Source organism: Myodes glareolus, chromosome 1, assembly GCF_982192425.1.
Source record: "Myodes glareolus chromosome 1, mMyoGla1.1, whole genome shotgun sequence".
Lineage (NCBI taxonomy): Eukaryota > Metazoa > Chordata > Mammalia > Rodentia > Cricetidae > Myodes > Myodes glareolus.
Genome location: NC_142026.1, coordinates 46,172,747 through 46,188,742, shown reverse-complemented (window position 1 = coordinate 46,188,742; position 15,996 = coordinate 46,172,747). Strand labels below are relative to the sequence as shown.

Genomic DNA, 15,996 nt, shown 5'->3' with positions numbered 1-15,996 from the left:
TCCTCGCTGACCAAACTGCAGGTGTCTGAGACGCCCTATTCTTGCTAATCTGTGGCCTTTAATCACCGCTTTCACCTGGAATTCCTTCCCCGCCCTCTGACACTCTCTTCTCGCTAGCCAGTTTTAGTCACTCTCTGGTTTCATCCTGAATACTACAAGCCTTCAAACTCTACTGAAAACAACGGTTTCTTACAGTCATGTGTTTAACTGAGCCTTGCCTCTTCCCTGAGGGCTTACCTTGGATCTTAGCACAGTAAATATTTGTTGGATGAACAGCACAGCAAACAGGGGAAGGCTTCTGGGATGAGGTAATATTTTACCTGAGTCATGGGAAAGATTAGATATGAAATTACTCAATGGATAAAGCAACAATGTGTATATGAGGTCACCGGTGGCTAGAGAGGCCACGCCGGCCTGGAAATTACAGAGGCATGCCTAGGGGCAAAATTTAAGATGGGAGGCTATCAGGGACAAAGGCAGAAGGCTGAGCAAGAACACAATGGTTGCACTTTTGAACTTGAGTGTCACCGAACACCTCAGAGCACGGAGGTAACGTGTGACAAGAAAACTGTTGGTGACACAGAAGGCCCTCGGAAGTGGCAGGATGCTGACTAGGCAGAACTGACAAGGATTTGGACCTAATTGGTCGTGGTCTGAAGGCAGGCTGAAAAACAAAGAGCCACAGAGGTCAAGAGCACTGAGTTCAAGGGCAGCAGCGCCATCCCGGTCCTTTCTCCAGCAAGGAAAAGCTAGAGAGCTCTGAGGCTTTAACATGCCTGGCACACAGCACACACTCAACAGGTCTGGGATTCTCCTACCAGATCATTATTGGACTTTAGACCCAGAAGTACTTCAAATGCTGGGCAACAGGACCCTGGAGGCAGAGGTGGGGCAGAGTCTAGGAGCTCAAGGCCAGCCTGACTCAGCGAGTTGCAGGACAACTAGAGTTGCACGGAGAGACCCTGTCTCAAAACAAAACAAACAAAAACAAACATGCACACAAAAACAACAACAACAGCAGCAAACACAGACGTCAGGAATAAAGAGCAGTGATAAAGGTAAGGTAGAGTGTCCCCTCAACAGGTGAGGACCTGAGCAGAGGAAGAACCCAGGAGACCAGCTGCTTCCTGTCAGCAGCACTCTGGTCTCCGATGAAACACCCCAGGCTCTGCGAACAATTCAAATCTGCAGCTGACTCTAAACTTCACAAGACACACGGACTTCACACTGCTCTGGAGATTTTACAGCAGCCTTTGGTTAGACACCATAAAACCCGACCTCTATAAACGTGTAATAAATGAGTCGGTGTAATGGCCCCTTCCTCTGGGAAAACCCAAAGTGTGCATCCGCTAAAATCTTAGTACTTAAGCAAGTAGCAGCAAATACTTCTGCGCTCAATGAAATGTTCACTTAAGTACAAGGCTGGATAAATGTAACAGGAGGCTTAAAATATTAGATGAATAGCTATGCCTTGGAAAAAATAACAATAAACCGACAAATATGGCAAATTACGTCTACACTGAATAGGAGGCGGCAGACACGAAATACAATTTCACACCAAACAAAACAAACCCACGGCGAGGCTGGTCATGAGTAAACACACAATGTTCCCAGTTTCTGCAAGAAACACTGCCCGTGACAGCAGGAGCAGATGCAGCCCAAAGGCCATTCCACTGTCTCCGGGCCCAGGCAGGAAGTTCAACAGAACCAAACATTATCCAGCTGGTCCACATTTCAGTGGGTGCAGACAGCATGTTGTACATAACCACACACAGCCCAGAATATCCCAATGGGAAGCCAGAAAGGTAAACAGAACAAGCGCAGACCGAAAACGTGCTGACGACTTAATGGACGGAAGTTTCTTCTAAATCCTCCAGACACACGTTCAAAGGGGGCACTGCGACCGTAATGGATTAAATTATTCTGAATTATAAAAAGCAATAAAAAGCTCAATGTTGTTTGCATGGATCTCCCCTTAGTTAACTTGATTCTCATCTTTAAAGGTTTATGAAGCTGTGGGGGAAAGAAGGCAACAAATCATTGATAGAATTGTTCCCAGGATCACTTCCGCTGCTGCTGTTAAGTTCCCACATCAGCTGGTTTTCTTCTGGGGACAAGGAAGGCTTCAAGGGACTCTGTTAGGATCCAGAGGCCTGTGGGGGAGCAGCTTTCTACGTTTAGGTTTAGGCATTATCTTCATAAAGTGGGGGGGGGGAGGGCACTGCGTTAACGTTTTAGCAGGCATCAAAAAAATCTTCTCAGTCACCTACTCAGCACTAGTTAGGAATTCTAACTAATGGGAACAAAAATCTAAAGAAGTGTTAAGTTTGCTACAAAAGGCACAGATGTGGCACTATGGGCACTCTGTTCAAGCAAGAAAATAAAAGAAACTGTGCTAGATTAGCGGTTCTCAACCTGTGGGTCGTAAGACTATCAGATAACACACAGGTATTTACCTTCTAATTCATAGTAGTAGCAAAATGACAGTTATGAAGTAGCAATGAGAGTAACCTTACGGTTGGGGTCACCACAACACAAGGAGCAGTATTACAGGGTCACAGCATCAGGAAGGTTGGGGGCCAGTGCTCTAGATCCATAGTCAGGTGGAATAACGGAACACAAGGGAGTAGTCACAGCCAGAAGAGAATTTCAACAAACTTAAGAAAAACCAAAACTCAAATTTCTGAAACAGCTGTAATTAATTAATACACACACACACACACACACACACAAACACACACACACACAAACACACACACAAACACACACACACACACAAACACACACACACACAAACACACACACACAAACACACACACACAAACACACACACACACAAACACACACACACACACACAAACACACACACACACACACACACACACACAAAATGGCACCATTACTCATCAAGTCCTTTATTCCCCAATGCCAAAGAAGCAGCTTCCGTAAGATGCACTGAAGCTCGCATAAGATGCACAGACGGAGAGCTGGGTTCTAATCTGAATCCTACCCCCAACGACCATCCTCTGTCTTAAACACTGAGATGAATCATATGAAACTGGTAGTTCTGCACATATCAAAAATAGTAACAGTTTTGGACGGTTCCGGCTAAATAAAGTGAACAACAAGCAAAGGAGAAATAAAGAGACGAAAACACACCGGGGAAGAATCGAGAAGGGGCCATGCAAATGCCACGAGGTCGGCGTACGGAAACGTAACATAAACTCGACTCTGAACCCCCTGCTGACTGTACGGAAAACTGGACAGAGTCCTCTGCGTGGATGAGGATTCTCAGAGGCTCTGGGGTAGCCCCTATTTTGTGGACCGCGAAAAAGCTGCCTGTCGGAACCTTTCTCCCCTTGCATGCTGTTACCAGGTGCAACCCAAAAACCTACCACCTTGGTTTCTCTGTATTTCAAAAACAATTAGAAAAATGGTAATTAGTGAAGGAAAATGGATTTCTCTAGAGTATGTTCAGAACTAGAGAGAGAAAGCCTCCACCTTCCTGGTGTTAAAGTCAAAGTCCTATAGGATAGATAAAACAAAGGTTCCCTGAACAGTGTATGTGGATTTCCCTGTGGGAAGCTGTCAGATCTGTACAGAACAAAGTCACTCCCTGAGACTAGTTCCTCCTCAGCCCGAGGGTCTCAGTCTTCCCTCCACCAGCTGAGGAAAGCATCCTTCTTAGAGGTCTGTTGTTTTAGGGTACCAGCTTCACAGCGTGCAGCATCTGAACCCCCATGTGCACTCTGCCAAGCACAGCAGGCAGCAAGCACAGCCAGTCCTAAAGCACCTAGATTCCACCTGACTCCCTGAGGACACACAGCCTACCGACATCTCCTAGCAAGCCTCCAGGTGACACCCAAACACAGAAATGCCAGATACAGGAAGTCAGGCCAGGCTCAGGACTCAGCAGCTTCACCAAAGAAAAAAAACGCGGCACAGAGAGGCATTTCCTCCCCAGGTCTTCTCAACTATCCAGCTCCCCAACTGCCATGGCCTCTGAGTCACTGCCAGAATCCTGACTCTCAAAAATTCTTCCAGGATTCCTTTCTCCAGCAAAGGTGCAAAGGAGGGATGCCATCCAGCTTCCTCAGAAGAGAAATGTGTTGGGAGAACATCCTGGGCACAAACGGTCAAGGCCAAGGCTAAGCTTCCAGGTTCAATGACGGCCGGGGGAGGATGAGGGCAGGACGGTCCACAGGACCATGCCAGGACAGGGCAGTACAGACCTCGCTTGTCTGCTCCCCTCCATTTCTCAACCTTCATCTCACCCAGGAGTCAAAGTCCTGAAAATGAATACACTAACAGTCCAGATCTTACCTGACCTGTCTAGCGAAGGGCAGCATGGTGGAGAATTGGACTTCTCTGCCTGAGAGACCATTTCCCAAAACAAACAGCTGAAGTCATGTGATAAATACAGAAAAAAAAAAAAACTGGCACCATTTGAACAGAGAAGCAAGAGCTGTTAAGCACTTTAGAATGAATTTGCCAACAAATTCAAGCTATGGATAAACCTGTTTACACTCAAGAATGAACATAAATACATAATTAAAGTTAAGGCAAAGCATTCGAAGTGAGGAAGAGAAAGACTCAGTAGAGAACTGGGGGTGGGGAGACCCTTGAGAAGGAGCTCCCAAATGCAAGAAATGAGCACTGAGACTAATATAAAATATAAGCTGGACTCAGGAAGTCAAGTAGTGAGGTTCTGAGTCAAATGGGGCAACAGCAGTATTCACCTAAAGACTGCAACACACCCATGCTGAGGACTGCACAACATGCATGCTGAGGACGGCAGCACACACATGCTGAGGATTGATTGCAGCACCCATGCTGAGGATCACAACACATGCACGCTAAGGACTGCAGCACACACATGCTGAGGACTGCAGAACTCACATGCTAAGGATTACAGCACACATCCTGAGGACTGCAGCACACACACATCCTGAGGACTGCAGCACACACACATGCTGAGGACTGCAGCACACATGCTGAGGACTGCAGCACACACACATGCTGAGGACTGCAGCACACATGCTGAGGACTGCAGCACACATGCTGAGGACTGCAGCACACATGCTGAGGATTGCAGCACACATGCTGAGGACTGCAGCACACATGCTGAGGATTGCAGCACACATGCTGAGAACTGCAGCACACACACATGCTGAGGACTGCAGCACACATGCTAAGGACTGCAGCATACACACGTGCTGAGGACTGCAGCACACATGCTGAGGACGGCAGCACACATGCTAAGGACTGCAGCATACACACATGCTGAGGACTGCAGCACACATGCTGAGGACGGCAGCACACATACACTGAGGACTGCAGCACACACTCTGAGGACTGCAGCACACATGCTGAGGACTGCAGCACACACACATGCTGAGGATTGCAGCACACATGCTGAGGACTGCAGTACACACACTCTGAGGACTGCAGCACACATGCTGAGGATTTCAGCACACACGCTGAGGATTGCAGCACACACATGCTGAAGACTGCAGCACACACATGCTGAAGAAATCAAGCTACCAATGGAAAACAATGAAAAGGTCCATGCATCTGGATAGATAACTTGATGAGAAATTAGAGTTTCATGTTTTTAAATACTAAAGAGCATCTGAGCACAGAAAATCCTCAATGAAGCAATAATTATATAAGCAAGCTTTTTAAAAACAAAACAGAAAAATAAATTTATAATTAACTTCCTATTAACAGATGAATACTTTCAGAACTAAAAATTCTATAAAGTGTCCAAGAAAAATAGTCCAAATGGAAAATAAAAGTTTCAAAAATAAGAACCACAAATATTTATTGTGAATTTTTAAAGTCTCTGTCAGGCTAGGGATATATACAGGTGTGTAGCAAAGGACTTGTCCACTATGCAAAAAGCCCTGGGTTCAATTCTCAGCACTTCAAAAATAATAAAAGAAATGTGAATCATCACATTTATATTAATTCAATCCTCATAAAAGCTCAACAGGCTTGACCCCAATGTTAAATGCATTTGACAAATACACCGCAACACCGAAAAATTAAAGGACTTGCCCAAAAGTAACGAAGATTGTCAGGATTTGAACCCAGGCAGCCTGATCACCATACTCAGCCTTTCCACACTTACCATTTTCCACTTTCCATACCATTCCAAACTGGCTGCCCTTCCAGTCAAAAGGAACAACAAAGGGGTAGTGACAGCCATACTAGTCATTCAAAGGAAAACCACCTCTTCGATGCTGAAACAGATGACTGATTCTTGAAGAATCAATAGTCAGGGAGCGCCCAGAGCTTTTCGATTCCTGCCCTGTACCTGACTTTCAGGACTGCCTGGTAGGTGGGTGGATAGATGGATGGATGGATGGATGGATGGATGGGTGAGCAAAAGGATCAAGGGAAAATAGGAGACGAAGGGAAGGTGGCAAGAAACAGAAGCAAGAAATTCTGTCTGTTCTGCTATGATTACTTGCTTTAGAAATGAGAATCTGGGCCGGAGAGATAGTTGAGTGCGTAGAGGTGCCTACTGTCAAGACTGGTGACCTAAGTTACATCCCTAGGAGCCATGATGGAGAGAACTAATTCCCACGGTCTGTCCTCTGACCTCTGCATGCCCATGTGCACACACAACACATAAACCGAAACACAAGCAAATCAATGTAGGAAAAAAATGAAATTTGTTCCAAAGTGATGATTGATCCAATTAGTGAAAAAACTTGCAATGCCTTTGTATAATTTATTCCCTGTGAAGCAGTAGATGAAGGCGGATGACCGTGCCTAGCCTGAACCCAGGCCTGCAGGGTCACACACACGGGCATCAACCAGCTCCCTCGGCTCATCATGATACAAGTCATGCACACACCCTCTGTGCAACTTTCCAACAGATCTCAGAGAACACATCTGCCACAATTTCACAATAGCATCGCTCTGTCCTCCTCGGGACACCCACACCCACGAGCACACTCCAGATCTGATACAAAATAAGTTGACATGTTTTTCATAACAGGTATGCAACTCTTACCTAATTGAACCTATAAGGCAAACTGGACTGGTACCTTTATTGGGTGTCCTTTTCTGGGTTCTTTTGTGTGTGTCATTAAGGAAATTATTGAATGTTCAGCCATCTCGCCCTTACCTATTTTTTCACAACCCCTGTACTTGCATTGTGCAATTTTGCATAATTTAGGAATGGGTGTGTGGCACAGCAGAGGACGTGACTGTACACAGGTGAGAACAATAATTATAAAACACACACTCATCAAAATGCAGTTTAACACACTCCCCTCTTCAGGTACCAATATAACGGTCAACACTGGTCATATACTGAAGTGGCACATAAGAATGAAGCTAGTAGAGTCCACACTCGCAGACCACTAGAGATTCAAGCTAACCAGAAATAAACGTAACTTGGAAAACAGCACTTCAGGTTACGAAGTATTCTCTGGCATGCAAGTCAGGGGAAAAAAAAACCCACAACTGTTAACTACAGCTGCTGAGTAGTTAGGAATAATATAATGAGAAAATGGGGTGGGGAAGACAACACTAGTTAGTTAAAATAGTGCTAAAAGGAAAGCGGGCAGAAATGTACTGTCTATTAGGATAAATGAACTGTCCATTTAGCACTAGTGCAGCAGAGAGAAGGAATCATGAAAGAGGAAAAGAAGAAAAGGAAGAGTGGTGCGGGAGAATTGTCTGTATTCTGTCAATCATGTTCTAAATAAAACGCTGATTGGCCAGGCAGGAGGTGTAGGCGGGAAAACCAGACAGGAAGTGGAAATGATGCAAGAAGAGCAGGAGAATTCTGAGGAGAAGGAAGTTGATTCCTCCCACTCCTGCCCAGATCACCAAAGCAGGAGGATGTGATCTGCCCCACTGAAAAAGGTACTGAGCCACATGGCTAAAATAGATCAGAAAAATGGGTTAATCAAGATGTGAGAGTTAGCCAGTAAGAAGCCTGACCTATAGGGCCAATCAGCTTTATAACTTATAGAGATCTCTGTGTGATTTTTCTCTGGGACTAAACAGCTGGGGGGGGAGGGGTGGACAAGACAGAAACCCCAACTAGCAAGCCCTTCACATTACAGAAGAGGGTAAAACCCAGCAAACTACAAATTCATTCTGGGCATTATGGGAACTGGCAAAACTGGCAAAAGAAAAATAATGAAAAGTTTTCACCAGTCTAATTTTTAAATGAATTTAAAAAATCAAATAATCAATTCTGAAAACAAAAAAAAACATAAATGGGATAAACTCATCAAATTTAAGCAATTTCAATAAAATTTCTCTTACATTTTAGAAAATATGTATCAGTGAGTAAGATGTAAACAAACAAAAACCTTCTTAAATCTTAGTTCTTAAGAATTAAGAATTCATAGAGCATTCACCAGTTCTATGTAACTTTCTAAGAGACAAAATTTTTAAAAGGTACCAACGGGTAGCTAGATCTAATTTATGGATTCAATATGCTGTTTGCTGTTCTCTCTCTCTTCCCTCCCGTCCTCTCTCTCCTCCCTCCCGTCCTCTCTGTTTGCATGTCTCTACCTGTTCTCCCCTCTGCCCCACGTGTGAAGCAGCGACAACATGATGTTAATCTAAAGCATTGCTAATATTTCCACTTAGAAAGTCAAGATACATTATATAACACTTTGGAATTGCAGATTGCAGATTCTCTTGTGTTAACTGGATCCTGTCGACCCTGGTTGCTATGGCAGCACTTGCCTATGGAGGAAGAGTGGCTTCTCCTATGACCACGGTAGCTCTCCAGTCTATTTATTCCCCTGTCCTCGGAACCTGTGTCTCTCTCCTCACCAACCATGTGAGCCTGTTACCAGTGAGAAAAAAATACTCTCCAATGAATATGATAGTCATCAATTTTCCTCAAATTATCCTCAAATGTTCGTGTTAATCTATTAAAATCTAAAGATACTTTCTGATGAGGTAGGAAGAAATTTAAATTAATTCTAAAACCCTTTGGGAAAATTAAACTGTTACTCATTAAAAAGGTTTTTCAATACAGAAAGACAAGATTTAAACTGCCAGTTTTTAAAACATTATAAAATTCCAATAATTTTAGACAAAAGTCATCAAAATCCATTAAACAGATCAGAAAGCCCAAGCCAGTGGGTATTTTAGTACACCAAAGATGACACTTCCTATCAGTAGAAAAAGATGGACACATTAAAACTCAGTGAAGTGAGCTGGAGAGATGGCTCAGCGGTTAAGAGCACCGACTCTTAACCACGGGCGTCTTCCAGAGGACCCAGGTTCAATGCGCAGCACCTACACAGCAGCTCACTGCTGTCCGTAACTCCAAGATCTAACACCCTCACATGACGGATATACATGCAGGTAAAACACCAGTGCATATAAAATAAAAAAATAATAATAATAAATAAAAAGGGTTTTTAAAAAAAAAACAACCTCAAAGAAGCGCCACATGTACAAAGGACTCAGCAGGTGGACAGCCTGGGCAGGGTGGACCTGTCCTGTCACCTCCAGCTTAGTGACCCTCAGGGGGCCAGTGCCCCGAACTGTACAGCAAGAGCCTACTTCATAGAGCTGCAGAGAGGAGCATCTGTCACGACTGGCAATACTCAGAGCAGTGACTACTTTATCAAGAGCTCTATGGGGACAGTGAGCAGTAATCCTGGACAATGCCTAACTCTTCAGAACAAATGCACTTGGATCAGAGAGCCTCCCCAAAGAGCAACTTTTAAATCGTTAAGTAAGAGTTTTAGAACTGAGGATTTAAAAAAAAATATATTAACATAGTGGATAAAAAAATGAACTATTTACCTTAACTGTGGGTTGAGGAAGACCTAACTCTGGCAGCAGACAAAACAGCAAAAGAAAAAAGATTAACAATTTGACTTCATAAAAAATGATCTATCATGAACTAATTAGAAAATAAAATCTTCAATAGATATATCCTTACAAATCAGTAAAAAAAAAAAAAAAAAAAAGAGTATGAGCCAAGCTCCCAAAACAAAACCAGAAATCAATTACCTTTGTTCATATGAGAAAATTATTGGCAAAAAAATAAAAGCAAATTATTTTTCAGATAGGTTAGCGATGGTTTTCAAAAATTACATAGTGAAAAGAGGCACTGGCACATTTATATTTAGAAAACTGAGCAATGGCCCTTCTGAAAGGCCTTTACAATCAATAACAACTCCTTTGACCTAGCAAGCCCATTTCTAGGACAGGGGATGAACATACAGATTTCAGTGGAAAGACTTTGCAACCCATGCTCAGGGATGGACTAAAATCACTGCAAACAAGATGGGGATCATACTCAAGCTCAGTTATAAAACTAAAAGTGCACCTAAAAAAAAAAAAAACCAAAACGTTCACCTTCTAAAAATTCTACATTTGTTATGGATCTTTAATATTACTAAATTAAAACAAAAAGTTTTGAGACAAACCTTTTAACAGCTTCCTTCTTCGGAATATCTATAATATCCCACCATGTTGAAAGGTAAGAGATCTCAGACCATATAAACTTCCTGCTTGAGTCTTCTTTCAGCTTTAGGACCATGTTATTAAAAATATACTGAGTCTTGTCTCTAAAGTAGTCATTGAAAGTCTTCAACCAACCTAAATCAAGACACAAATATACCACAAAGGTCCAGTTGATATGACTGATTTCAACTTAGTCCTGTTCCACCGAATTACTATTGGATACCCTTAGCTCTTTTGTTCAAATAAACCCACATCTTAAAATCGAACAGTGTGCTCAATTAATGAAATTCTCTTTTAGTTGACAGGGAAATAAAAACCTACTGCCATTGAAATGATGAAATATTCAGACATTCACAAAAATTCAGACATAAATGAAAACAATGAACTAAGCCTTTTTTTAAAAAGTCATTTCTATTTAACAATTAATTCAATTACTTAGCGCTAGGTTCAGACTTTTTTATCCTAGATTTAAAAATCTAGATAGTACTAACAAGTATTCTCATAATTTGGGATTAGAATTGCACCCTTTCATCATACCTCAGAAATCTCCACCCACCCAATAAGTGAAAACTAAAACAAAGCAAGGCAAATTCAAACTAGGCCCTGACATTCCCAGCAAAGCATAGAGTGATTACAGAGCTGATAAGGATACAGACACAGCATTCTGCCCAAACACAAGCATTTGTTCCCATCATGCAATTGTCTAGGAGCGCAAAGTAACTAAATAAAGGACAAACGTGAACACGTTAATGTTTTCCCCTCAGAAGAGAACTTGGTTCCATAATTTATCCTACTACTCCCCCAAATAACTTGGGAATTATTCCCCCAAATCATTAGACTTGACGTAAGAGGAAACATTCTTAACAAGACTCACAGGTCTACCAGATGACTAAAATCCCCAAGGCTACAATCCATGTGGCCACCAATTACACAGACTGGTGACAGACACAGTGGACCCTGTGGAGGATGATATGTTCCCATGCATGCAATCTTAAAGGGGGGGGAGAGCTGCTACTTCTAAGCTGGACTACTGTCCAGCTGCTACCAAAATCCACACATTCAAGAGACATGAAGGGGAGTGAGTCCAAACAGTACTTCTGTTTGCCTATGATTAACTTAACACTCAGCCAATATTGCGCTTGCTAGGGAAAAAAGAAAAGAGTAAGCCCTTGATGGGGAAGAGCACATGATCCGCCTGTTTTAACAGGGTATTCTGAAACAGATGCATCTGAAAAGGGTACTGCAGCTGTTAGAATCTCTCCCAGTTGTTGGGCACCTGCGATATTCAGGTGTGTCACGAGGAGCCAAACAGGAATACAATGTCAAGTTTCCTTTCTAAGACTTTCTCAACCTAGGGTACATTTGAGCTGGTTTGTCATCAAAGCATGCTTTCTGGATGAAATAACTTTCCCATGTTAGCCTAAAAAGCCTTTGCCTTCCGCAAAACTCCAACATCTCTTGTGCAAGAGTGGTGTGCAAGGAATCCCACCATGTTTTACCAGGGCACTAACCAGACCTATACCTGGATTCCCAGAGAGGAGCAAAGAAATAGCAGTCTACTCCTAAATGAGGGTGTCCATCCCAACACTCTTGAGTTTGAAGGTATGAGTACTCAAGATTAAGCTTGGAAGATTTAACACAGAACCTGAAAAATAATATCTATCAACAGCCTGGCCTTGACCATCTGTACAATCAAATGAGGGAAAGGTAAAATTTAAAAAGGCATTTCTCTGACAGATGAAATCACAACTCCTCCTGCCTCAGAGTGTGATTGTATTGGAGATAAGGTCTTTAAATGGTTAATTCTTGTAAAATAAAGTAAGGAAGAGGGTGCTTAATCTTAAATAATATTAGGACCCAGGCACATACAGAGTAACCTGACCAGGAAGACAAGGAAGAAGGTCATTAAAGCCAAAAACCAAGGAGAGAGGCCAAAAACCTTGCCGTTGCTAGCCTGATTCTTGGAAGCCACTCAGTCTGCGGTGCTCTGTCATAGAAACTGGGAGACACATGCAGCCCGAGAACTAAGGCTACTGCTTTCCAAAAACTAAAGATCACAATGTCGATTTATCAACTCGTATCATAATGCTTGATTTAACATTCTCTATCCACCTACACAGCCCAAGATTAACCTGGATTCGCAGATGTCAAAACAAATGTACTTCTGTGCCATGATCATGTATGTGCAGAAGGAACAGGGATCACTAAAACCCCCTGAAGGGCTCATTTAGAATTATCGCCTTTCAAATACCACATGTCCCTCTTGCCTGAATTTTAGCAAAGGTCAATTACTTGCGTATGAACAAAACTGAGGCACTCTGGACAGTGTAAAGCCTCCAAAATTAGTTAAAAACAAAAACAAACCCCGTAATCTAGCATAAAAGGCAAACTAAGACGAACTACTATTTTCTCATCAATAGTACAACTACGCATTTCCAACAGCTGGAACTTGCTACTAACAGAGATCCTGAATTCCAAAGACAGTTTATCACCAGAATTTTCATAGAGAAACTACAGTGACTGATTCATCCACTCTGCCTTCAACACTTCATTCGCCCTTCAACAATCAGGCAGAAAATATGTCAAAGATATTTACGTGAGGCAAAATACAACTCAGAGATGTCAACGTAAAAGCCTTCCATAAAACCTGTCTATAATTGATACTAATACTGCTACAATATAGCATAATTAATGAATAAAGAACGAAGAGAGTTTCTTGCAGCTTTCAATATCGAGCAATATAACAGTAAATTAGCTTTTATTGCTCTTATACAATAGACTAATCAAGTATTCCCTTGTACTCTGAATTGGGTCTTTCTTCCTCTAAATTACTGGAAAAACTACAATTGCATATTAACGGGAGACCAATCAGAAAGATAATGTTTTATGCAAAGTTGCATGGGATGAATTTTTGTGATGTGAAATTATATTCCTACTTCTAGATTTAATAATCTGAGGACACCGAGTTTCAGGTTCATTTACGTAAGCGGTCAATTCACAGCCTTCCTCTTAGCGTTTAATACACAAGAAACTGAAACAGGACTCGAGCCACATTGACAATACGTTTCCTTTTATCATTTTCACTCCAACAATGTTGTTGCCCATATAAGAACTAACAGCTACTTTAAATTAGCTAGAAAGAAACTAAAATGAGTGAAAAATTAGTTAAACGAAGAAGGTATAAATCCCAATTCAATGCCACTATGTTTTAAGTTTACAACAACAACAAAAAAAAACTAGCAATGTTAAAAGCCCAGCTGTCTATTTTATGTGCAGTGAAGCAGCCTGGCATCTCTTAGTCACTGGCAAGCCATGTTTTGTGTTTTGAACTCCGGATCACAGCTTGGGAGCCTGGAGAAGAATCCTCTCAAGTGAAACTTCCTTTCATACACAGTACTACCCTCCCACCCCGCCCCATCCTACACCCCACCTGCACCCCAAACCTGGCCAAAAGGCGCCTGGCCAGAGAGAAGGGCTTCAGAAATATTTCCTCATTTTCCCACTTGGCCATACCTCTTTCCACGACAGTACTCCAGAGCAAGGAATTGGCCCACTCGGAGTGTGTCCTGCCCACTAAGTCCCAGCGCCTAGAAATCAGAGTCCAACAGCCCCAAGGTGACTTTCACAGCCTGCTGAGTCCCTCCCATCCCATTTAGGAAGCTCAGCCCTACAGGAGGACCTTCAGCCTGAGAGTATCCAAGAGGCCAACTTCTGCAGTGTATAGATAACAATATACTATCTGCAAACACAGCTCCTATTGGATGGGGACACACCCAGATCTGGGAGGAAAAAGAATTTGGCTACCCTACAGGTTGTCCCTTCCCGAATATGCCATGGCCAAATATGCCACGCGATTTCTGTGAGAAACTGCGGCCTGGGAAGCCTATTCAACCTCTCTGAGCCCTGAGTTCCTTTTATTTCTTTAGGTAAGCAGAAGGCCCACCTCACCTCCTCACTTCCCATCCCATCACCTCATCTCTCTACAATCAATTTCTTTTATTTATAACTTTTAAATATTTAGAAACAAAGAATGTGCCCTTCGTGTATTTTGGCCCTAGTTCCTGAAAATTTAAAAGCAGGGTTGGGCATACACCACAACTAGAAATTCAAACCAAGCGATTCTCATGAATCTAGGAGTTCGGGAAGTACGTTGTTTGACAGAGGAACACAGAAACAAAAGCACATGGATTTCAAATGAACATCTATTCAACTAGAATGAAACCAAACAACTTAACTACAGTCAACGTTAACATGTCCTGCTACCCTCACACTCACTGCCCAGTAGCTCAAAGTTGCTCCATTAGTTAGAGTCTAAGAGTTGCTAGAAGGCCAGGCATAGTGGTGCACACCTTTAATCCCGGCACCTTGAAGGTAGAGGCAGGATGATCACTGATCACTGTAACTTCAAGGTCATCCTGGTCTACGTAGTGAGTTCCAATACAGCCAGGGCTACACATCTTGTCTTTAAGGGGAGGAAGAAAGCCTCTATAAGGAACATACATCCCCCAAAAGGGGAGCCTCTCTCAAAACCACTGCTGCGTTTGTGAGGTTCACAGCTGCTGTAATCACTTCTTAAAATAATATTAATCCCGCTCAAAAGTTAAGCAAGCACTAAATTTTAGGAACTCGTTGATTTTGAGTTGAATAATTATAGTGAGGTAAATGACATACTGCTAATCACGTAAAAACCCAGCAACTCAAACCTTGAATTACTTCCACTGTCCTGTTAACAGTATCCTCAAATTTCAAAGTAATGCAAAGGGAGTTTACGGCTTAAAAGAAACCTTCTTTATCTCAGTAATAAAGTTATTCTCTATCAACAGATGATCAACAAGTTTCTCCCACCACTTGTTAATCCTTCAATATCAAACTGCAACAAACAACCTTATACTTGAGGGACAGCATATAATCTTAATTGTTATTACCATTATTTGATTACGCCGCTGATTAATTTTAATTCCAATGTTTCTATTATAAATTGGGTTCCTCTGTCCCCCTAATAAACTGGAAGAGTTTTAATTACCATTCCAGTTTACTGTTTTCCAAACACGTATTGAGTAATTAATAAGGGCTAAGTAAGTAATAAGGCAAAGCTAAATGAACACAGAGTCCACAGAGAATATCAGAACGCTGAGGGAAGAGAGAAAGAGTGGAGCCCTAGCAGGACAACAGTAGTCTTAGCATACGCAGCATCGGACAGGGGCAAGGGCACACGGACAAACAATAAGCCACTAAGTGAGCTGGGGAGCAACTAGGTGGGCGTCAGTACACTGCAGGACACGTGACTAGACCTCGGAAAGCAATTTAATAACAACAGAAGTGAGGTACTAAACATCTTCTAAACATTGTCTTTTCTTAAAGGAACACAGAGGAGGGGAGTTAAGGCTTTCTGTCATTGCTCACACATGTCTACAATAAGAACGTGAGGCACAGACTAAAATGTAAAGTTGAAACAGAGGAACAGGAAGCAAGGTGCTTGTAGTTCTGCTTAAAATGGTTACAGAGTGGAGTAGAAATCGGGCAAAGGATTCA

The 15,996-nt window shown here is 42.4% G+C and overlaps 1 protein-coding gene across 1 annotated transcript in view; it reads right to left on the bottom strand.

Annotated features, from left to right (window-relative positions):
• Nucleotides 1-15,996, bottom strand: part of Man2a1 (mannosidase alpha class 2A member 1) — a 166,233-nt gene that overhangs the window by 117,270 nt on the left and 32,967 nt on the right. Inside the window, exon 4 of the mRNA XM_048442108.3 lies at nt 10,428-10,599. Within this exon, the coding sequence (XP_048298065.3) occupies nt 10,428-10,599 (172 nt within the window). The remainder of the gene's footprint in view (nt 1-10,427; nt 10,600-15,996) is intronic.